Here is a 25,895-nt window from a genome sequence, read left to right as displayed (position 1 = left end):
CGTCTCGTGGACGGTGGACTGCGAAAAGTCGATACGTGTGAAGCGAGCCTAAAGCGGGCCCTACAAGATCAATATTATTTCGCAGCTTTCCGTATTGTACAATATTATTGACTGTGTAGAGATGGTATTGAAGAGGCGCACATGTTTGGCCTGTACATTTGATGTCTTCAATACACTGTCATTCTTCAATACAACCCTGTACCGTCAATAATATTGTGCAATGCGAAATATTGCGCAATGATATTGATGATCCTATAGGACCCGGTGAACACTTCAACACATTGGCCCTCTTCAGAGGTTTTCTTCTAGTTAAGGGCCACAGGCCATTTTATACAGTTGAAGAGGGTCTCGGTCCAGCAACCTCTTCATCAGCCAGGTGCCCTCTCCCTCATTTACACATAAATCATCTTTGTCCATAACCAGAACGAAATCAGTAAAACACGTCACTGTACTGGAAGGGTTAGTCACTAGCGGTTTGAACCGCACGGGAAACGCGGCGGTACAGTATAGTCAAAGAAAAAGCTGCGAGGTTGAGTGTGAACACCTCCAATGACTTACATTGTAATTGTTCCGCCGCGGTTGAAACGCTAGCATGAACAGGGCCTTAAGGTGTGTGTGTAGGGAGGGGGGGTGCCTTTGTCTGTGTGTCCGTGTGTACTGGGATGTACAGGATGTGGCAGACTTGTACAGGAAGTGAACTGTGTACAGAGCGGCCAGCAGAGAAGGAAGTGTTAGGAAGTTATGTACATAAAAGTATGAGAGTGAAACAGTGGAAGAGGGCGCGAGCGCGTGTGTGTATACTTTTAAGTTAAAAGGGTGTATCCCAATGGAGTGGAAAATGGTAAATATAGGAACATCATGGCAAGCTTATCTATCAGAAATGCGAAGTTTACAAACCACAGCTATGATCTACGGATGTGATAGTTGTAAAATGACAAAGGCAATGTGGATTAAGCAAAGGATTTTACAAACTGGAATGTTATCAATGCTGGGAATAACACCGGTAGACAGGAAGAGAGTAAGGTGAGTGAATCACACTGGGCTATTTTTTCTTACACCCTGCCTTCAACCTCCATTTGAATAACTAGAATATGTCTGCTTCCAGAAACCTAGACATCTCAACAATATTTCTACCATTCGTATGGGCTTACAATCTCTTAGTCCATCATTTAGCTTTGTTATATATGACGGAAAGATAGTTTGATATTTGGAGATTTGGAACACACAACAAACTTCGCTGATGAAAAGCAATGAAATTAGGCAGAAAAGATGATGGGAGATGGAGCCAATGTGTTCCTGATTGGACACCGCATGGAAGGGAAACACCTGAGAGAATTTTACAGAAGTAACGTGGCAGATGTTGGCGCAATCGTGCGATTGATGTGTTAGGGAGATATGGTTGATATATATATATATATATATATATATATTTTTTTTTGGAAATAGACTCATCCACTGGGATTCGAACCCTTGCCTAGGCGTCTTACGTCTTATAATGCAAAGACCTTACTGACCATGCTATCTCGACCCTTCAAAACGAGACTGGACCGTGAACCAAGTCGTTTCGTTTTGAAGGGTCGAGATAGCATGGTCAGTAAGATCTTTGCATTATAAGACGTAAGACGCCTAGGCAAGGGTTCGAATCCCAGTGGATGAGTCTATTTCCAAAAATTTGTCAAATGATAAAAATATAAATATATATATATATATTATATATATATATATGTTATATATATAAATATATATATATATATATATATGTAAAACACTGAATGGGTCCCAGTGATTAGAGATACACTTTAATAACCACAATGCACTTTCATTCTAACCCATCAACATCGGGAGACCCAATGGAGGCCGACATGCAGAAATTGAAATGCGGTACTGCCAATGACTCGAACCCGGCGATCGTAAGACAAGTGCTGTAGTAACCTACCAAGTACGTGTAATTGGTAAGTTACTACAGCACTTATCTTGCGATCGCCGGGTTCGAGTCACACTATCGGTCCGGTCGCGGTTCGCTCTCAGTCCGGTCCAATATTGTCTCATTAATTTCAGTGGAAGCATTCGCACTGGCGCTCTCGCTCCGGTTTCGCTCCGGTCACGGTTCCGTCAAAAGATATTTTTACTGGAGCGAGAGCGGACCGTGAGCGCCAGTGTGAACTCAGTTGCCACGGTCCTGCTCCTCCTGCTCCACTCCAGTCGAGATTCAGCCTTCATATAAGCAAGTAGTGTGACCTTCTGTCCTACCAAACATAATCCAAAGAAAACACCACAATGGGATCATGAGAAAGTTATAAAATTATAGAAATACGTTTTCTTTTTATTTATCACTGATACAATGACAATGCGTACAGCTAGGATATACATAAGCACCAACTGAATAAAATAATACCTACAAAACTTACTTTAATTTTGTGGATTCAGATGAAATGCTAATAGAATTAGTCAAAAGGTAAACCAGAGCTGTATGACCTGACTTGGCTGCACTACAGTGATAACGTGGCGAAAAGAAGAAGCTGTGTTGAAATAAGCAGGCAGCTGGGTTGTGAAGGTAAGAAATTCCATACAATAGCCTAATGTCCACTGTGGAAATGCATTTCCTATCCTCACTAAACAATTTTCCTATACAATAATGTTTGCATACTTATCATATTGCCAAGGTACTGAGAGAAAAAAATACACATTATTAACCGAAGAAAGAAATTCCATATGTATAATAAGGGTTGATTCACACTATCGGTCCGGTCGCGCTCCGCTCTCGGTTCTGAGGTATTCAGGGTTGATTCACACTATCGGTTCGGTCGCGCTCCGCTCTCGGTTCTGAGGTATTCACACCATCGGTCCGCTCTCGTTCCCGTCATCCCCCCTCCCTCGACACCAGTAGAAGTCTTACCATCAGTTACGAAGGATGTGTGACTTTTCTGACGCCGAGTTGGCAATAATCGCTATTGCACTTGGTGAAGAAGAAGGAAAACAAAATAGAAAAAGAAAGAGATTGTGGGTTCATCCTATGTTGCAAGATAGGAAGACTGAAGGAGAATTTCATACTCTGTATCCTCGTCTTACTGATGATGAGAGTAAATTCCACAGCTATATCAGAATGAACAAAGGAACATTTGAGAAAATACTATCCAAAATTGAGGATGACCTGAAATGTACAAGAAGATGCTGCACTTCCTGGCACTGATGTGCTTGCACCATACGTTATAGTGGGAGATGAGGCTTTCCCGCTGAAGAGAAATTTGATGAGGCCCTACCCAGGTTCACAGACTGAACATAAGGTAGAGAAGAGGATTTTTAAGTATAGATTATCTAGAGCCAGGAGGATAGTTGAGTGCACATTTGGTATTCTAGTCCAAACCTTCAGAATATATTTAAGGAAACTTAAAGCTATGCCTTCTAACGTTAATACAATCATTACACAACATGCATCCTTCACAATCTGATACACCCAAATGCTGTTGCATTACCAGATACTGTTGTCATGCCTCCATCAAACACAGTACGTCCAATGAGAGGAAGAGGGGAAAATGCTACAAAGGAAGCTTTTGGCGTGAGAGAAACACTGAAAGATTATTTCAGCTCCCCAGCTGGTTTAATGCCTTGGCAAAATGATAAAATATAAGTAGATAAACAAACTTGTGTAGGATTATTTGTTGAGTGAGCTAAGGAGATGCATTTCCGCAGTGGATAATAGGTTATTATACATATGGAATTTCTTTCTTCGGTTAATAATATGTATTTTTTCTCTCAGTACCTTGGCAATATGATAAGTATGCAAACATTATTGTATAGGAAAATTGTTTAGTGAGGATAGGAAATGCATTTCCACAGTGGACATTAGGCTATTGTATGGAATTTCTTACCTTCACAACCCAGCTGCCTGCTTATTTCAACACAGCTTCTTCTTTTCGCCACGTTATCACTGTAGTGCAGCCAAGTCAGGTCATACAGCTCTGGTTTACCTTTTGACTAATTCTATTAGCATTTCATCTGAATCCACAAAATTAAAGTAAGTTTTGTAGGTATTATTCAGTTGGTGCATATGTATATCCTCGCTGTACGCATTGTCATTGTATCAGTGATAAATAAAAAGAAAACGTATTTCTATAATTTTATAACTTTCTCATGATCCCATTGTGGTGTTTCCTGTGGATTATCCATGGTTTGGTAGGATAGAAGGTATAACTGCTTGCTTATATGAAGGCTGAATCTCGACTGGAGTGGAGCAGGAGGAGCAGGACCGTGGCAACTGAGTTCACACTGGCGCTCACGGTCCGCTCTCGCTCCAGTAAAAATATCTTTTGACGGAACCGTGACCGGAGCGAGAGAGCCAGTGCGAATGCTTCCATTGAAATTAATGAGACAATATTGGACCGGACCGATAGTATGAATCAACCCTAACAGCCTATTATCCACTGCGGAAATGCATCTCCTTAGCTCACTCAACAAATATTCCTACACAAGTTTGTTTGTCTATTTATATTTTATCATTTTGCCAAGGTATTGAACCAGCTGGGGAGCTGAAATAATCTTTCAGTGTTTCTCTCACGCCAAAAGCCTCCTTTGTAGCATTTTCCCCTCTTCCTCTCATTGGACGTACTGTGTTTGATGGAGGCATGACAACAGTATCTGGTAATGCAACAGCATTTGGGTGTATCAGATTGTGAAATATGCATGTTGTTGTAATGATTGCATTAGCGTTAGAAGGCATAGCTTTAAGTTTCCTTAAATATATTCTGAAGGTTTGGACTAGAATACCAAATGTGCACTCAACTATCCTCCTGGCTCTAGATAATCTATACTTAAAAATCCTCTTCTCTACCTTATGTTCAGTCTGTGAACCTGGGTAGGGCCTCATCAAATTTCTCTTCAGCGGGAAAGCCTCATCTCCCACTATAACGTATGGTGCAAGCACATCAGTGCCAGGAAGTGCAGCATCTTCTTGTACATTTCAGGTCATCCTCAATTTTGGATAGTATTTTCTCAAATGTTCCTTTGTTCATTCTGAAATAGCTGTGGAATTTACTCTCATCATCAGTAAGACGAGGATACAGAGTATGAAATTCTCCTTCAGTCTTCCTATCTTGCAACATAGGATGAACCCACAATCTCTTTCTTTTTCTATTTTGTTTTCCTTCTTCTTCTTCATCAAGTGCAATAGCAATTATTGCCAACTCGGCGTCAGAAAAGTCACACATCCTTCGTAACTGATGGTAAGACTTCTACTGGTGTCGAGGGAGGGGGGATGACGGGAGCGAGAGCGGACCGTACGTTTGAATACCTCAGAACCGAGAGCGGAGCGCGACCGAACCGATAGTGTGAATCAACCCTAAATCTCCACGAAGCCAGGCGAAAACGAGATGACAACAACATTGACCGGGGAGGAGCGGGGTGAGCTGTGTGAATATACGACTATAAGTTTGTCAATGTCTTATATGTGTACACTCTGAAGAAGTCCTAGTTGGACGAAACGTCAGGAATAAGACTTCAACGGATTCTTGGCGTTTAAACTTACCACCCTACCACTCATTCTGTCTTCACACCTCTCTCTCGCTCTCTCTCTCTCTCTTTATATATATATATATATATATATATATATATATATATATATGAATATCTGGGGAGCAGATTCTCTTGTATGCATGCATTGTTAAAATCGACAGCGTTAGTGAGGTTGTTGATCTTCTTGTGAGTATTCTCCAGTTTTCTAACCAATATTCTGCCATTTAGAGGGTGGGCATATACCAAGTTGCCAAAATGATTCATTTATTTCAACGTTTCGTCTAACAAAGAGACATCTTCAGGAAATTCTGTAACATAGGTTAACAAGAAGGTAGAAATAGCAACTCTCTTTGACAACATTTGTAAGTTACAAAAAACAGGTGTTATTTCAGTTAATCCAGATCTACAGGAACAACTACAGGCAGAAAGTACGAAACGCCGCCACCACCACCAGAGCCAACTTCCCCCACGCTTGAAGGAAGCCGCAGAACAACTGCGCAACAACGAGAGGATTGTCATCAGAAGAGGAGACAAAGCTTCCTGCTATGTGATCCTCAACAGGGAAACTTACTTTCAGAAATGTCGTGACATCCTCCTAGATGATTCTAAGTTTAAGCGTATTTCTTGTAACCCTGTTGTTCAGATTAAATCTAGACTTAATGAACTTATTTCCACTGTTAACGCCGTGATAGGAGGTAACAAATTTGTACCCTTAGTCGGAGATTTTTCTCCTGGTTATTTTTATGGTAATGTTAAGACCCATAAGGAAGGAAACCCCCTCAGACCCATTATTTCCCAAATTCCTACCCCCTCTTACAGCGTAGCCAAAACTCTTCATGAAATAATTTCTCCTTATACCCTAATACTTATTCTTTAAAGTCTAGGGATGAATTCATAGACATCTTAAAAGATAATAAGCCTAATGGCATTATAGCATCGTTGGATGCTGCTAGTTTATTTTCAAATGTCCCTGTGCATAGGACTATTAACATCATTTTGGAATATGTATATGAACACGCAGATTTCCCCCCTCCAACCATCCCGAAGCACATAATGGAAGAGATGCTGAAAATCTGCACTACCGAGGCCCCCTTTAAATGTCCAGAGGGAAAGTTGTACGTCCAGCACGACGGGATAGCGATGGGTTCCCCCCCTGGGAGTACTCTTTGCCCAAGCGTTCATGTCGGCAGTAGAGGAAGCAGTCTTTAAAGATGACGTCACCAAACCTTCATTATACTACAGGTACATAGACGACATCTTTGTGTGCGCACAATCAGAAGCCCTTCCCCAGGGATTGAGACTGCGCCTCCAGGAGGAATCTGGTCTTAGCTTCACGACTGAAATGAATAAGGATGGCAAACTCCCTTTCCTCGATATTTTAGTGGACTCTTCTTCCGGGGAATTTACAACGAAGGTGTACAGGAAACCTATGAACTCTGAGAAGTGTTTGAACTACAAAAGTGAGTGCCCGACTAGCTATAAAACCAGTGTGATTAGAGCGTATGTCCGGAGGGCTATCAAAGTGTGTTCTTCCTGGCAGGCTCTGCATACAGAATTGCAGCACATCCGCCAGATTCTGGTGAATAATGGTTTCCCTAATAGTGATTTTGATGTAATTTGTAATAAAATGTTGTGTGACCACTTTTCCCCACAAACATCCCCTAAGCCCCAATTCATTGATATATATTACCATAACATCTTCAACAAGGGTTACAAAAAAGATGAAAAAATAATTAAAGACATCATCACTAAGAACTGTCATCCGGTATCTAAAGATAAGGAAATTCGGGTGGTTGTATACTACTCCAACCCTAAAACTAGTTCATTGGTTATAACTAATAACTTAAATAGTAATACTGAGACTATGTCTAAAACTAATTGTGTTTATGAATTCACCTGTAGCACCGGGAACTGTGTAGCCCGTCATACAGCATATATTGGTTTTACTAGATGTAGTCTCAGTAGGAGAATTACTATGCATTTACAAAATGGGGCTATAAAACATCACTTAAAGAAATACCATAACCTAACAGCCACCCGTGAATACCTAGTTTCAAACACTAGGATTATAGCAAGTAATAGGGATGTACATAAATTTAGCTTCTAGAAGCTATGTTTATCAGAGAATGTAGTCCTATCATTAATATCCAATGCAACATGACTTCTGTCATCGCTTTGTATAGCAGCACGAAGCTACTACCTAGCATGACCTCTCTCCGAACCCCCCCCTCCACCTCCTCCTACCCACTCCTTCCATCCTCCCCCCAACCGACCCCGCAACCCCCTAACCCCCCAACCCCCTAACCCCCCAACCCCTCCCCCAACCCTCTTCTTCTCGTATTAATGAGATACCACCCCCCCCCCCACACCCCCCCACCACCACCACCCAAGCCCGCTAGGGGCGTATATATGTCACCGAGCGAAGGGTTTTCTTCGTCATTTCATCGGACCTTTTAACTATTGTAAGTAACGGTCCCCATCAGCCCATGTATAGTGTTTATTTTGTGTGAATTTGCGCATTTATTGATATTTGCTTCTATATTTGTATAATTGGTTAGATTTACATGTTGTTTTCTATATTTCTGTACGTCATTATTATCTATGTTACAGAATTTCCTGAAGATGTCTCTTTGTTAGACGAAACGTTGAAATAAATGAATCATTTTGGCAACTTGGTATATGCCCACCCTCTAAATGGCAGAATATTGGTTAGAAAACTGGAGAATACTCACAAGAAGATCAACAACCTCACTAACGCTGTCGATTTTAACAATGCATGTATATATATATATATATATATATATATATATATATATATACACATACATATACCAAAGGCTTTTCCCCCTACACGGGAGGTAGCCAAAAGACAAAGACATAGAAACCACTCCCACCCATTCCATTCCCTACATACTCCACTCCCCTCTACCCTCTTCCCTCCCTCTTATCTTGTGTATATACATATACACACAAATAACACTGATAAACCATTTTCGGAGAAGAATAAGCGAAAGTATAAAGATCTGTATATTTCGATCACTAACTGTTATCCTCTTCAGCAGATGCTGAAGAGGATCACAGTTACACACACACACACACACACACACACATATATATATATATATATATATAATATATATATATATATATATATATACACTGATAACCCACTTTCGGAGAAGAATAAGCGAAAGTATAAAGATCTGTATATTTCGATCACTAACTTTGATCCTCTTCAGCATCTGCTGAAGAGGATCACAGTTAGTGATCGAAATATACAGATCTTTATACTTTCGCTTATTCTTCTCCGAAAGTGGGTTATCAGTATTATTTTACCAATGTGCTACGACATAACTTTGTGATATATATATATATATATATATATATATATATATATATATATATATATTATGTATATATATATGTATATATATATATATATGTATATATATACATATACACACACACACACTCACATGTATGTGTGTGTTTAAAGTACCAAATTTCTAGTTTTCTCAAGACCACATGTATTTTGCTATTTTAGATTTCATCTCTTATCACTGGAGATATATATGGACATGTCAAGAACTGATTTCAAGATGGAGATGTTGTAAGGGGTGGGGGAGAGGGGGGTTGAATGTTGCTCCAGGGCGTCCGTCCGAAGGAACCATGGTGTTCATAGGTTCGGGAATGACTATCATACATAAAGGGTGAATCGACCTTAGTGCAGCTGGAAGACACCTATATAAGTTGACTAAAGCTGCACCTTCCGATGCAAGATGTGATAATAACAAACGGTTGCTATGGAAACCAGTCAGGGGGACAGGTCGCCGCTTCGCCCTGGTACCTGGAACCCTTGTGACACTGCGCACACCCTGTTATCTCGCATGACCTGACACCGGTGACCTGAGAAACCGGCGTGACCTGTCCGGTACTTCAAGGATTGTGACTTATACCACATGGTCTGCAGACCGGGCCGGCCTTCTTGTGACCTGAAATACTTACCGGTTTGCGCGCCGGTGACCTAGAATGACTGTGTACCGGTTTCTCTCCCAGTACCGGGTCTTCTTGTAGTCTTCTTAGGCTCTGTTCACACCAGTGGTTTGGACCACGCGGAAACCGCGGCGGAACCGCATGGTCAAGGAAAAACTGCGCGGTGCCAGACGTTCACGTAAGACCCAAAGATATACAAAATTTAAGTTTAAGAAGGAAATAGGCAAGAACTGGTTTACAACAATGGATAAATGGTGGAAAAGACTTGGTAACCAAGTTTATTTTTTTATATTTTCTTGTATAATTATTATTTTATTATTATTATTGTTATTATTATTATTATTATTGTTATTATTATTATTATTATTATTATTATTATTATTATTATTATTAATATGATTGGAGGTATGACTTCCCCGCCTCTCTCCCTCTCTTTTTTCTCTGATTCCCATATCATGGAGGAATGATCAGCTACAGTCTCTGACTACAGAAAGTGAAGCAAAGTATCTCGGGTGTGATGGTTGGTGTCTCTCTCTCTCTCTCTGTATATATATATATATATATATATATATATATATATATATATATACACATACGTATATATACATACATATACCAAAGGCTTTTTCCCCCTTACACGGGGGTAGCCAAAAAGAAAAGGGCATAGAAACCACTCCCACCCATTCCATTTCCTATATATTCCACTCCCTCCACCCTCTCACCTCCTGGATGACGGGTCATCCCTGCATGCTGTCCACTGCCCTGAGTCAGAAGTAGTGTCGCAAGACACAGCCCATCCACAGCAAGGCCGCTTCATAGATTCAGCGACCCCCCCCCCTCTCCGTCCCCTCATGCAGAAAAAAGAGAAGACGGGAAGAAATCCCTTCGGGCTGCGTCAATTTTATATATATATATATATATTTGTGTGTGTGTTTGTGCGTGTGCTACCGCGTGATAGGGGCCTGTATTCGAAAAGTTATCTTGCTAGCAACTAGGAAATACATTCACAAGACCATAGTTAACCAGAACTCTAGGTCGCTAGATTAAACTAGCCATGTGGCTCTAGTTCTATCCACGCACCTACGAAAATAGCTTCGCGTTCCCGGATACATACATGTACTAGTAATTCACAACCACAGCCATTCCAACATAACAAAAACACTTCACATGCAGCACTTCTCACCATACATACAGTACAACCTTACCAAGTGTGATTAAGCCACCGTGGTAAGGTACAGAGGCTGTATCGTCCCTTAGGAAATATGCCGGTCCTGCAGTTGACCATTAAAAATGAACTACAACTATACTGTCTAGGGAACTATAATGGGAGCTTGGAGAGTAGCTGCAGGAGGAGGAGGAGGAGGAGGAGGAGAAGGAAAAGGAAGACGTCGTGACCAAAGGAAGGGAGGGTCCTAAAGAGGAATGCTCAACATTTCCGTTGACCTAAAGCAAGCGCGGATGCGCACACACACACACACACACACACACACACACACACACACACACACACACAAAGGACCGCTGTGTTCAGCATCTTTGGGGCACGAGAAGGCACGATGGTGGTATCTTTACTTGTAAGTAAAACAGCAGTTCCCTAATTTGGTTGTTTGCGAGTCTATTTTGCCCCAAGTCCGCCGTCCCTCAATTCAACTTTAAATATAAAAATGAAAGATACCGTAAGGCATACACTAGGTAGTTCCATGTCCTTACCACATGTTACCCCCCCATCCATAAAGATATCTAATTTTCTCTTAAAACAGCCCGTTTCAGCGCTCACTACAAGGTTATTAAGTCTATTTTATTCGTTAACCACTCTATTTGGTGAACCCGTTCTTGCGTATTTTCTTCTTAAGCCTAAATTTGTCCAATCTAAACCCATTATTACGAGTCCTAACCTGCTGTCTTCATTTGATGACGTGAATAAAATCGCCTGCGTATTCGCCAAAATAAATTATTTAAAGATGGTAGAGGTTGACCTGGTGGAACGAGGCGCTTTCATTCATTCTCTCTCTCTCTCTCTCTCTCTCTCTCTCTCTCTCTCTCTCTCTCTCTCTCTCTCTCTCTCTCTCTCTCTCTCTCTCTCACTATACCTCACTCTCTCTATCTTTCTCATTCTCTCTGTCTCTCTCTCCCTCTCTCCCCTTCTCTCTCTCTCTCTCTCTCTCTCTCTCTCTCTCTCTCTCTCTCTCTCTCTCTCTCTCTCTCTCTCTCTCTCTCTCTCTCTCTTTCTTCCATTCACTCTCTCATTCTCAGTTTCTCTCTCCATTCCTTCCTCTATCTTTCTCTTTCACTATCCCTCACTCTTTCTCTTTCTCTCTGTCTCTCTCTCCCTCTCTCCCCTTCTCTCTTCCTATCTCTCTCTCTGCAAGGCATTCAGATCTTTTCTTTATTCCGTGGAGAGTTTTGAAAAGTTTTTTCGCTTTGAGAGGATTTTGTTCTTTTCGATTTTTTGTGTCTTTCATTTTGATCCTCATTTTTTCCATGTGCATATTGATTTTTAAATTTGATTTTTGTTGCATATTTTTTCATTTGCGTTCGTTTCATTACATCTTTTTATTGTAAGTTTAGAAAAATCTACATCATTAAAAAGATTTTCACGTTATAAATTTGTTTACGAAAATAGTCCTTTTCCATTGTTTTGGAGTGTCCTTTTTTAATTATTGTTTTGGAGTGCCCTTTTTTAATCATGCAAATGTTTTATTGTCCTTTTTTAATCATACATTGTTTAGAGTGTCCATTTTTAATAATTGTTTTGGAGTGTTCTTTTATATTTTAGTCCCTTTTTAACCATTAATTTGTTCAAATATCCTTTTTAACCGTTGTTTTGGAGTGTCTCTTTTAATCATTCATTGTTTGGTGTGTTTTTTAATCATTATTTTGGAGTCTCCTTTTTGATATAAGATTTTGAGCCTTCTTTTTTATACATTGTTTCGAACATTGCCCTTTTTTAAAGTATTCCATAATTCTAACAACATTGAGTTGCTTATATGTTAAAAAAATTCCTATCCACCATTGAATAAAATCGCCTGACGGCACCTTTCTACACAAGAACATACGAATGGAGGAGACTGCAAGAGACCATAAAGCTTACATTTGGCAGTTACATGTCCCGTACCACCTGTTATCCCCATCCATAAAGTTACCTCACCTTCTCTTAAAGCAACCAATTATTTCAGCGCCCCCTACATTGTTCCTAAAACCATAAGAACATAAGAATGGAGGAGCTTGCAAGAGACCATAAGGTCTACACTTGGCAGTTTCATGCCCTTTACCACCTGTCATATCCATCCATAAAGTTCCCCCATCTTTTCATAAGAAAAAACAACAACAACAACATTCTGTTGGTAAACTTGTTCACGCATATTTCCTTCTAATTTTAATTGTTGTATGTCAGCGTTTCCCTAACATCTTTGGTCGGGATCCTAAGAAAATATCTTGTCAGATGATAATGATCCTCAGGACAAGTATAAATAGCGTTTATATATATATATATATATATATATATATATTATTTACTTGTTTATCATGATTTATTATAGATTATCATTTATCATCCTCACTGGCCGAGTAGGTAAGAGCGTCGCTACTTGTGGCTGAGGTTGTGGTGACGGCAGTTCGAATCCTGCCGCCAGCGAGTTGGACCATGAAATTCCTCGCAACAAAATCCTCCATAAAGACTACCATATTTGCCTCCTGATAGGGAGAGTTCGCGACGTTAAACCGAGTCATTCATTATCATTTACTTGTGTGTTCGCCCGTTAAAAATAACGGGATTTAATATCACACGTTTGAATGTCATATAATGGTATAGATTAAATTTCCGATCATTAAGTGCAGAAAATATATGAAAATTCGGTTATCAACAGAAAAATATTTATTCCAGTAAAAACAAAGCAAATATGTACAAAATATATACACAAAGCATTATATGAACACAAAATCCTTTATCGGAAAAGTTCTTTCAAAACAATATTTTTTATCAAAGCGCAGAAAATATAAGAAAATGCAGGTGTTCGTTTGTGGATTCGGATAATCGCTGCTTCAAAAACCTATAACAATCAATGTGATCAGTCTTCTAAATCGTTCAATTTGTCTTCGAGATTTATTCTAAATTCTTATCTTTTTCCAACTTCATCCGCATTTTCATGTAAACTAATTGCAAAGCAATCAAGAGAACATCGTTCTAATAAATATAGATTCATGAAGAAAGTAAATTTATATATAAAATTGAATATAATTTAGAGCTCTTACCTCTATTCAGTAGGCGAAAATAGTGAAATGCAGAAGATTGTGACGTCATGTCGTTGCTTGGAACACTACGCATCATAGACGCTAATTCAGGAGTTGGCTATACTTTTAAATACTGAATATAAAATGTTTAAGTGTATATATATATATATATATATATATATATATATATATATATATATATACATATATACATATGTTGGTTCAAATGAAATTTTAAATACGTCACTATCACCGTATAGTATAAATCACAGAAAATAAGTTTATATATCAAATTGAATATAATTTAGAGCTCTTACCTCTATTCAGTAGGCGAAAATAGTGAAATGCAGAAGATTGTGATGTCATGTCGTTGCTTGGAACACTACGCATCATAGACGCTAATTCAGGAGTTGGTTATACTTTTAAATACTGAATATGAATATTTGTAAGTATCTATATATATCATACCCCTTCTGATTGGCTGGTCCTCAGTCGTGACGTCATATCTCTTCTTACGGTCTCCTCTTATGATTGGCTGGTCCTCAGTCGTGACGTCATAGCTCTTCTGATTGGCTGGTCCTCAGTCGTGACGTCATATCTCTTCTGATTGGCTGGTCCTCAGTCGTGACGTCATTTATTCTCACGATGCGGACACCGCACACACACTTGGGTATTATATATATAGATACCTATTTCATTTCATTCCTCTCTCTCTCTCTTTTCTCTCTCTCTCTCTCTCTCTCTCTCTCTCTCTCTCTCTCTCTCTCTCTCTCTCTCTCTCTATTTACAAAGATTACAAAGGTGGAGCATGCCGACAGGAGAACTTTTGATCCATATCTAGGTCGGATGCAAAAAAAAAAAAAAAAAAAAAAAAAAAAAAATCATATTAATAATAAATTAAAACTATAATAATGTAAATAACAAATAAAATACGTAAATAAATGCATAGGTATAGTTGAATAACAAACAAACAGGTAAATAGTAAATGATAATGAATTGACATATAACTAATAATAAATGAAAATCAGACAGACAAATTATAACAAAACAAAAACAAATAATATAACATAAATTATAATCATTACAGCATCTTAGGTATTTATCTAAATGATTCTTAAAGCTTCGAACTGAACTACATTGCAGTACCTGTGCAGGAAGTTTATTCCATTCATTAACTACACGGTTGGCAAAGTTGTTTCTACCTACTTCCAAATTGAATCTATTTCCGGACAGTTTGAGACCATTGTTTCTTGTCTGATTCTTATTCAATGTGAAAATTTGGTCACTTTTGATGTTGTCAATTCCCTTTAAAATCTTAAAGACCTGTATCAAGTCACCTCTGAGTCTACGCTTTTTTAGGGAAAACAGATTCATGTGCTTAAGTCGATTTTCGTATGATTTATTTTTTATATTTGGAACCAGTTTTGTGGCTCGCCGTTGTACTTTTTCCAGTCTGTCAATGTCTTTAATGAGATTCGGTGACCATACGGAAACAGCATATTCCAAATGTGGACGAACTAACGATTTATATAGCTTGTTAATGAGTGATGGACTTTTGAAATCAAAAGATCGCGCAATCAATCCCAGAATCTTATTTGCTTTCTCAGAGGCTGAAATACACTGCTTGGATGATTTGAGGTCGTTCCCTCTCATGGTTACGGGAAAACCTTCACCTGCCTCTTCAGTGAACAGAGACCAATAACTAGCGCTTCTATCCATGGTGACAAAGTCTTAGAAATTTACTTAACGAAGACCGGCTTAAGTCCCGGTCACACTATCACGACTCAAAAGAGTTCATTTGAGTAGAAACGACTTCATTTACATTATTTTTTTTTTGAATCTCCAAATGTCATATGTTGAGAATCTCCAAATGTCATATGTTGAGAAGCTGAATGACGAACTAAGAGAAGATTAAACCCGTACGAATATTAGACACATTGTTCAGTTGTAAACTTAGGGAAGTGTAGAATACTGTAGGCTAAGTCGTCCTGCACCTTTTCAAATTCGCGTTTGAGGAGAATCGTGATAGTGTGACTGGGGCTTTAGACACCTTATACACATGTATTACACTCTCTGGAAAGACAAATAGTGCAGGGTTGTTATCTAATAGAGATGTTCAAATGAGTCAAAGGTTTTAACACCGTAATGCAGGCAAGATCATGATATTAAGGTAGCAAGACAGGACTCGTAGTAATGGGTTTGAATTGGACAAACTTAGGTTTAAGACGGAAATAGGCAAGAACTGGTTTACCAGCAGAGTGGTTAACGAATGGACTTAGTAACCCCATGTAGTGAGCGCAGAAACAAGTGGGTGTTTTAAGAGAAGGTGAGATGACTTTGGATGGGGATTACAGGTGGTAAGGGACATGGCACTGCCCAGTGTAGTCCTTATGGTCCCTTGCAGTTTCCTCCCTTCTTACGCTCGTACGTAGAGTGGTTAACGAATGGAATAGACTTGTTAACCACGTAGTGAGCGCTGAAACAATTGGTTGTTGAGAAGATTTAGATAACTTTATGGATAGGGATGACAAGTAGTAATGGACATGAAACTGCCCAGTGTAGGCCTTATGGTCTCTTGCAGTCTCCTCCATTCTTATGTTCTTATAGTCTTCTGTGACAATATTGCGCCGATATCGTACTGTTATGAGGAAGGAGGTAGAAAGGAGTGAATGTGAAAGTTGATCAATATTCTTCTTTGAGTGGACATTAGTCTCCCAATCATAAAACAATATTGCGTGACTCCGATCCATAGGGGTGTCACGAAGACCCTATAATATTGACATGAAATTTGCAGTCAGTACTACTATACAGGGAGGAAGAAGGGTAAGTAAGAAGGACGGACAGGAGATGTGTGTCGATGATAGAATGAGGGAGGATGGGGCAAAACGTTCCCCGGACAAGACATCTCCCGGACAAAACATACACACACACACACACACACACACACACACACACACACACACACACACACACACACGCACGCACAAACCGCTCCATAATGCATTTATGATATACGTTTACTGACAACCAAATTGGTTAGATATATTACGAGGTGTTTTGTCCGGAAATGAGGGAAGATGGGGGAGAAACCTGTATCTGGGGGGAACTCCCCCCCCCCCACGACAAAGCATCTCCGGACGACCCCCCCGGGGACAAAACATCCCCTAATACATTTATGATATACTTTAACTGGGGACCAAACTGGTTTGATATATTAGGGGATGTTTTGTCCTTTTTTATGCCAGGGGTGTTTTTTCCGGGATGTGTTGTCCTACACTCGAAGAAGGTTAAGAGAGTGGGTCACTTAGCCATAGAGGATAAGATGGATCGTCTCTGACTTTGCCGATCTATCTGACCATTGAACTTTTTCGTGCTCCATTTTTTTTCCTTATTTTTTTTCTTTCTTTTCGTTTTTCAACGTGCACAGCAGTGGTCATCCTGGCTCCCCCGCTGTCGATATCTGTTGCATATGCAGGTCCTCGATTCACGCGGGGAGACAAAACAATTAGAGGATTGTGTACTCACAGCTGTACATGAATGAGTACAGTGCCTACACGCGCGCGCGCACACACACACACACACGCGCGTGCGTGCGACTCGTGGCGCAGTGGTAGAGTTCCCGGCTGCCACTACGGTGGTCCGGTTTCGAATCCCGCCCAGGGCTGAAATAATTTCAGTATCGCTGCGCTGCGGGTCGTTACTCTTGTGGGCGGGAGATGGGGTTGTGTCACAGCATTACCTATAGATCAATTATATATGAGCTCTGGGCTCTTTCGAAAGGGAAATAGCTGTCAATCACGAGCCCAACACGTGATCTAAGACCATGGTGAACACACACACACATACACACACACACACATACACACACACACACACACACACACACACACACACACACACACACACACACACACACATGGATTTTGCTAGGTATGATAAATTAGAGTGTGGGAGGCGGGACCCAACGACCAATGCTTCTTTACTGTATACATTACTATACTACAACTAGGTAAATACACACACGTTTGGAATACCTATTAAGTTAATTTATTGTACTTAAAGCCGCACTCATACTATGGATACTTAAGGGTTTTACCGCGCCGACGTACGCGATCGCGGTGTTGGGGGAGGTGGGGGGGGGGCTAGTCTGGACGCCGTCGCCGTCCAGTTGGCGTCTAACGACGATTGGACAGGGTCCAATGGCGACCTAGCTTTACAGTCACAACACTGGTCCACGCATGCATCCTCCCGACCGGTCAGCATACATGGTGTGCATACTGCAATGGCTCTCACAGTCCCATACAACCGCCAGCAAACCCTATAACTACTGAGGTTATCATTAATAATCGACAAGGACAACCTGGACACTGACATCATCATCTGCAAGCTGAGGGAGGCAGAAGAAGGAAAGCATGTCGATACGGCCGTGGCTTCTCCGTAGGATGAAGATGGACTTTACGAGAACCTACTGCAGGAACTTGCCTCTGAGGATGCCCCAGACTACAAAAACTACCTGAGGATTGATGTGACGCTGTTCAAGAAGATACGCGGTCGTGTGGCACACCGGACTGAAAAGAAGGATACGACCTTCAAGAAAGCATTACCACCTGGCCTCAGGTTAGCCATTACGCTACGGTACCTGGCAACTGGTGACAGCTGTAAGAACCTTCAGTATACCTTCAGGGTGGCCCATAGCACCATCGCGACCCTAGTGTACGGGACATGTGAGGCACTCATGCAGGAGTACACGGAGGAGGTCATGCCCTGCCCCAAGCCACCAAAGGAAGGGAAGGCAGTGTCAGACAAGTTCGCCAGACGTTGAACTTCCACTACATTGGGGCTTTAGATGGCAAACGTGTGGCTGCGCGATGTCCTAACAAAGGTGGTTCAAAATGGTACAACTACAAGGGTCTCCACTCCCTTGTGTTGCTGACCCTCGTCGACGCTGACTACCGCTTCCTGTACGTCAACGTTGGTGACTCAGGATGCGGATCAGATAATGGTATCTTTGGCCAGACTCCTCTTCGTCGGGCCCTTGAGAAGAGGACGCTTGGTCCTACCTGACCTTGAACCCCTCCCGGGCTGCGACATGCCTGTGCCTTACTTCATATTTGGAGACCATGCCTTCCCTCTTCGTACATGGATGATGACGCCGTATTTACAAGAGGCCTCCCTCGTGAGAAGCGGATCTTCAACTACAGACTGCCAAGGGCCCGACTTAAGGTCGATTCATACACATCATTGCCGTATCAGTACCGTGTCAGTTCAGTGTCAGTGATATCCATGTCGCTTCCGTGGTGTCTATTCACGCATATGTGGTGATGCCGTACACCGTGGTCAGTGATTACCAAGATGGCAAAGTTTACAGACGTGGATTTGGCAACCATCACTTACAACCACCATTTGCAACCATCACTTACAACCACGATTTACGCGACTTACAACCACCACTTACACCCACGATTTACGTGACTTATAACCATGACTTACAACCACAACCTACGCGACTTACAACCACCATTTGCAACCACGACTTACCACCACCACTTACAACGACGATTTACGCGACTTACAACCACGACTTATCACGATTTACAGCCACGACTTTCAACTACCACTTACAAGTACGACCTACAACCACGACCTATAACCACGACTTACAACCACGACTTGGAACCACCACTTATAAAGACAAAAGAACACAAATACATACCTCATCTCTACATCAACAACACTAATACCACACACAAACACACCGAAAATTCTTGGTGTAACATACGATACATCCATGTCTTTCAAACAACACCTCACAAACATAAAAAACAAATGCACACCTAGACTTAACGCACTTAAGTCAATCACTGGAACAACATTTGGACAAAACAAAGAAACTAATATAACAATATACAAACAATGCATACGCTCAGTGATGAATTATGCGAGTCCTGCATGGGCTCCTAATCTCAGTGAGACACACCACAACACCCTTCAAATCATACAAAACAAAGCCCTAAAAACAATTACAGGCTGCACAAATACATCACCTACAGACCATTTACACCATGAAACAAAAGTCCTCAAAGTCAAGGACCACCTCGACATGAGAGGCACACAAACACTTGCTGCAGCCACCACAAACACATCACACCCGCTACACTACATAGCAGAACACCCACACACACCAAGAAACATTAAAACTACACCCAAAGACCTTTATTACGCACAGATACTCTCTTCTCTTCCTCCACAACCACCAAATACCAGCCTCCGGAAACATATTCATAATCATATCACTCACCGCTCCATTAACACACTGAAAGACAACACACTGCTGCATGCCAGACCCCCTGATATCCACCCTTCTGAATCCTCTCTCCCACGAAAGGACAGAGTCCACTTGGCCAGACTGCGATGCGGTCACCACCCAGCACTTCTAAGCTACCAGAAGAGGCTGGACGACCGTGTTGTGAACAGCTGCCCAGGATGTAACACTTCACCCCATACCATACAACACATAATGGAAGACTGCATTATACACAATCATGCACGCAAACAACACAACATACACTCTATAAAGGATTTGTGGGAAAACCCAGTTTCGGCTGTGGCCTTCCTTGGGGAGACGGGACTGCTCGGACAGACAGTCTAGGGAACGACAACAACAACAACAACAACCACTACATTCAACCACAACTTACAACCACGACTTAAAACCATGACTTACAACCGCAACCTACAACCACCACCTTCGCGACTTACAACCACGACTTACAACCAATACTTACAAACACCACTTAGAACCACATCTTACAACCACGATTTACAATCACCACTTACAGTTACCACTTACAACTACGACTTACAAACTACCACTTATAACCACGACTTACAACCTCGATTTACAACGACGACTTACCACTACGAATTACAACCACCACTTGCAACCACCACTTACAACCACGACTTAAAACCAAGACTTACAACCACGACTTACAACCAACAGTTACAACCACGATTTGCAACTACCACTTACAACCACAAATGTGACAAATATAAAAACATGATGGTTTCGCACCAATTCAATTAGTAGTTCGTCGTTCATTTTCTCCAAGCAGCTCACAACACTCGTCCGACGTCCGTGAAAATCTAAAAAATATCGGTGGCGACGGAGACTGAACTGACACTGAGAGACAAAACACGGTACTGCGCCGGACGTGTGTGAATGCGTCAGTCGAATTCAAAGTAACGATATCTTGTTTCACTGACACTGAAGCACTGAACAGACGCGTCACTGATACGGCACTGACATGTGTGAATATGCCTTTATTGTGTAGAACGTCTTTGCCATTCTCTCAAGCAGGTGAGTCATGAGGCATAAATATATTTGTTAACGTTACATATGGCTACTTTCCGGTATATCTATAAAGAGATAACTAGTATATTTAACGTGGAATCCCAATTCTAATATATAATCATCGCATAAATTGGGACGAGGCAAAAATCATATTCAAATAAAAATAAATTTTTAAAAGGAAAATCATTGACTCTTCCCTGATCAAACAATTCCCTAACTTTAATATATTAAATGGACAATGGTCATCTGATTACATAACCACCTTGGCAGTTCATAAATTACTTCCTTCCATAGTAAAAGCGGACGACTTGCCACTAAGCCGCGCAGCATCGTAGGCGCTACCTGAAATGTCATGTCCATGTTCCCTCACTCCACCTCTGTATATAAGATATGTGTTTTCTCTTAACTTTGTATTCCGCTGAAGAGGATCACAGCCAGTGATCGAAATATACGGAAATGGTTATTTCTTTTCTTAAATCTAATCAACAGTGGGTTTTTAGTGTGTGTGTATATATATATATATATATTATATATATAATGAACTATTTAATGTATGATGTTTTTTACTTAATAATGTATACTGTTAATTTTAAGTAATATTTATATGGACCTTATTACACATCTGTTGGATTCCTGGAGTCGAAGAATCTCCCTACTTGTGAGGGGAAGCAAAATAGGTTGCATTTTTCCAGTTTGATGGTTAGTCCTGATTTAATACAAAAACTGCTGAGGTTGCCAGATGCACAAAATATGCAAAAGGGGGCGGCCCCCTCGAGGGGGTTGCCAGAAAGGTCATGTATGAAATGGTGGCACTCTTGAGGGTTGCCAGCAAGAAAAATGTATATAAATGTGAGGATCGTTGGGCCGGTCCCAAGGCATGAACTTTTCCCAGCCGTCTACGCAGCAGGGCTTCTTGCTTCGTGAAGCGGGACGCCACAAGGTTTATAGGGCCTACCTGGCACCTTGGCCCTTTCCTGACGAATGGTCAATAAAATGCCTGGCGAGCGATGTCCCCGAGTGCCTGGCTGAAAGGCCTTCACGCACGAAGTGAAAAAATCTGGTGTCGATCACACATCAGGACATCTACATTTGTCCTTGAAAGTATTATATTTTAATATCATGTGTTTATACACAATAAATTACAGTTATATTCAAATCTACGAGTTTCGAGGTCTCTACACCACCGTCCCAAGTGAGTGGAGGCTATTGTCCTGACCTGCTGTTTCCTCCACAACCTGCTTCGGGAATGTAGTCTACACCTTCCCAGCCCCCTATTTGATTATGAGGACCCGCAGACTCGCGTGCTGACACCTGGTATGTGGAGGGAGGGAGAACGCATCTGGTTTGCAGCACCTCGTGGGGGAACCCCACAACAAGGGATGCCAAAGACACATTGAAGGACTATTGCTCATCCCTAGCTGATGCGGTACCCTGGCAGAACAACATGATATAGAAAGTGAGGAAAGACAACTATCATAACATAAATAAATTTTATTTGGATATATTATTTACAGAAAGACATATAATAGGGGACATCAGATATATGAATCCACTGTTGGGGTGTTCAGCAGCCTATCCAGCAGCATGAAGGTTGCTGGCGAGGTCTTGAACGTCACTAAGCAGACTGCCGGGTGTGGGTGCAGGCCCTGGCGTGCTTGACAGCAGTAGGGCGGCCGTACATGGGCGAAGGTGTTGACCAACCATGCTCACCCGGGGAATATAGTGCCCTGGCACTGATTAGCTGGTAGCCTGGATTAAGGTGTAGGTGCTGGGGCGTGGCCTGGGGCTGGGGCTAGGACAGAAGTATCCCCTTCTGTTCCCGCTCCTCCTGGATCTTTCGGGTCTCCTTGCGGAAGTGCCTGGTGACTTGGGTGAAGGCGTTTGTGACGTCGTCGATCAGGGATGGGTCGACACCCATCAGCTGCTGCGTGACGAAGGCCATGAGGCTCTGTATCTCTGCCTCATGCCTGGACTGAGGCTGCAGCTGACGTATGACCGTGGACATCACCTGCTCGTTCCCTCTGGAACGCTCTTGCAGCTGAAAGAAAACATGGAAACATTAGTATCCTGTACAATATGTAATGTTTTTAGAATAACAGTCATACACAGGTGCATAGGAAACTGCAGACATAATGCAGTACATTACTAACCTGATAGTCATAATATTATAATGTAAAGTAATATTTAGATATATTAATCGTATTCACTATGTGGGCGAGATGCAGGGATGACCCGTCATCCAGCAGGAGCCAAGAAAAGAGGGAAGGAGGGGGTGATGAATGGGAGTAGAGTATGTGGGGATGAAATGGGTGGGAGTGGATTTATACCTTTGACTTCGGCTATCTCCCTTGTAAGGGGGAAAAAGGGCCTTGGTCTATGTATGTACTACTATTTATTTAATTGTAAATATATATGAACAAAAGGTTCTCTAGTACACATTATATGTACAAATTGGGCAACCTTTTAAAACATTATGATTATATAACAGTGACACGTGTTAATAAGGTCATAACGTTCATTATTTACCTTCCGCAAGAGATCCTCGATGTCTTCCTCCTCCTCCAGAATCCTGCGGCGTTTCTTTTTCCCATGGGAGGTTGAGGCAGCGGATGTGGGCCGGAATGACATCTCGTCCACCTCCTCCACGTCCGCATCTTCCTCGGAGGTCACCGGGATACGTGCGCCAACACCACACTGAAATAGAGAGTTATGATTAGACATGTTGTTCATAATAGCTTTATCCGGTGTCACCTGGGTTTGGATAGATATGTTCTGAGGTATTTATATTTAGTGCATTGATATGTATGTGAATAATAATAAATAGTACCAGCTTCACATGTGTTATGAATATACCTATAGCTATAACATATGCCACGTGTATAACTGCTTTAATTTATGCAAAGTAGTATACGTGACATTAATATAACTAAATACTTGTAGGTTAATATGATATTGATAAAGGTAATACTATTGGAGATGTACTAGTAGAATTATATGCCATACATTAAAGATGTTCATGCATACCTGGCTACTCTGCCGTCCAGTCTGCCGAACAATGTGCCCCTTCAAAAACGCGAAGGTGTTCAGGATCCATTGGTCCCTTTCGGTGTATTTGTGCGTGCCCTGCCCACTCTTCCTCTCTGTGATCCGGCCAAACCAGGTTCTCATGGAATCCAGCCAGGACTTCACTTGTGTACCTGTAAAGTGGAGGAATATATATATTACTGCACACTATAATAGCGTTGGTCACACGTGTAATAGGTATATGATAGTATATATAATGTCATAGTACAGGAAATGTGACACAATAACAGGATGATATATCATTTCTGTTGTGGATATATATATAGCGTTGGTCACACGTGTAATAGGTATATGATAGTATATATAATGTCATAGTACAGGAAATGTGACACAATAACAGGATATATCATTTCTGTTGTGGATATATATATATATATATATATATATATATATATATATATATATATATATATATATATATAGTCTGCCATACATACCGTATACGAAATATAAACCCGACTCACCAGCAACAGGGGGGTCCATGGACTTGCCCTTGAGGTCGTACATGGCCGCCTTCATCACGGAATCTTTGTAGTCTCGCCGCCCTTTGTCATAAAAGATGGGGTTCTCCCTGAACCACTCAGCCAGTTCCATCTCCTGCTCATCTGTGTAGATGATCTTCGTAATGGGGCAATGTCGGACAGGCTTGGTGCCCATGGAAAGGGTCAGCTTGTCGTGTGAAGCACCCTCCGTGAAGATGGTAGGGTTTGGGTTTTCCTCGTCTGGTTGTTCCTGCTCCTGTTCTGCTGATTGTGGTGCTGGCAGGGCAGACACACTCTCCTCCCTGGTGTCATCCTCATCACTGGTGTGAAAAAATGGCTGGGCAGTCTTTGGGCGAGGCATGGTATAGTAGTAGAAATAGTAATAGGGTGGGTTTGGAGAAGTGTGGAGTGTGCAGCAGAGCTGGCGGACAGAAACTGGTGCGGCGTCTGGCGGGACGGGCTGGAGAGTGTGACGCCACAGTGACTGCGCCATTGCCCCGTGCGACGTTGCCATGTCGGCGACAGTATTTACGTATACGGCTACTCACGGGACGGCTTTCCCTTCTGACGCGGACTGAAGTATTCTCGATTGCTTGTGACGGGACTCTGTCGCCGTCAGGTACCGATCACGGATGCCGCCGTGCCGCGTTGGTACACCATTTGTCGCCGTTCAGGTCCCTCCACAATTATTGACTGGACCTTGGGGCCGGGCATGGTCGCCGTATGGCGCCGCATTACATACCTCTGACGCTGACCGGTCGGGGACGGCGCAAAATGGGTTGCCGCATGACGGCGAAGGCGTCTCGTGACCGCCCCCGTCCAAATTTCCCACCTGACCGGCCGCCAATTTAATTCTTAAATTTCATGTCTGCTTAAAATTTCCTGAAACCCGGGACGACCTGTCCCGACCTTCCCGTCGCCCTCCCGTCCAGCGGCTACCTCTCCCGAAGCGCGGCAACTTGGACGACCCCGCTACGACCTCTAAGTCTGCGCGGGACGGGGCTTAAGTCTCCATAGTGTGAAAGTTTCTCAGTTATAAACATAGAATAAAATTAACCAGGTTAGTGAAGGAAAAGCTCAAGAAAGACAAGATTAAATTAGAATATAAACTAGACGATAGAAGAGAATGGTAGATCAAACGGAACGGAATAAAAGAATCGGTGTAGGAAAAAACAACGAAGCAAATATTAAAATAAGATTAGAAAATAAAGAGAACATGAAAATGTGGAGGGACCAGTGGTGAA

General features: G+C 41.7%; 1 protein-coding gene across 1 annotated transcript; it reads right to left on the bottom strand.

The window, feature by feature from the left end:
* Positions 1 to 22,474: 22,474 nt before the first annotated feature.
* LOC143027456 (uncharacterized) lies at positions 22,475 to 25,895 on the bottom strand. The gene is made up of 4 exons (XM_076188743.1): positions 24,634 to 25,895; positions 24,110 to 24,282; positions 23,612 to 23,779; positions 22,475 to 23,123 (listed from the first exon to the last, which is right to left on the bottom strand). Exons 1-4 carry the CDS (start codon positions 25,163 to 25,165, stop codon positions 22,878 to 22,880), a joined length of 1,119 nt encoding a protein of 372 aa, XP_076044858.1. The 5' UTR covers positions 25,166 to 25,895; the 3' UTR covers positions 22,475 to 22,877.

The sequence above is a fragment of the Oratosquilla oratoria genome, chromosome 8 (genome assembly GCF_046742065.1).
Source record: "Oratosquilla oratoria isolate Oo_2021 chromosome 8, ASM4674206v1, whole genome shotgun sequence".
NCBI lineage: Eukaryota > Metazoa > Arthropoda > Malacostraca > Stomatopoda > Squillidae > Oratosquilla > Oratosquilla oratoria.
The sequence above is the reverse complement of the archived record's forward strand: the minus strand, read 5'-3'. Positions and strand labels throughout refer to the sequence as shown.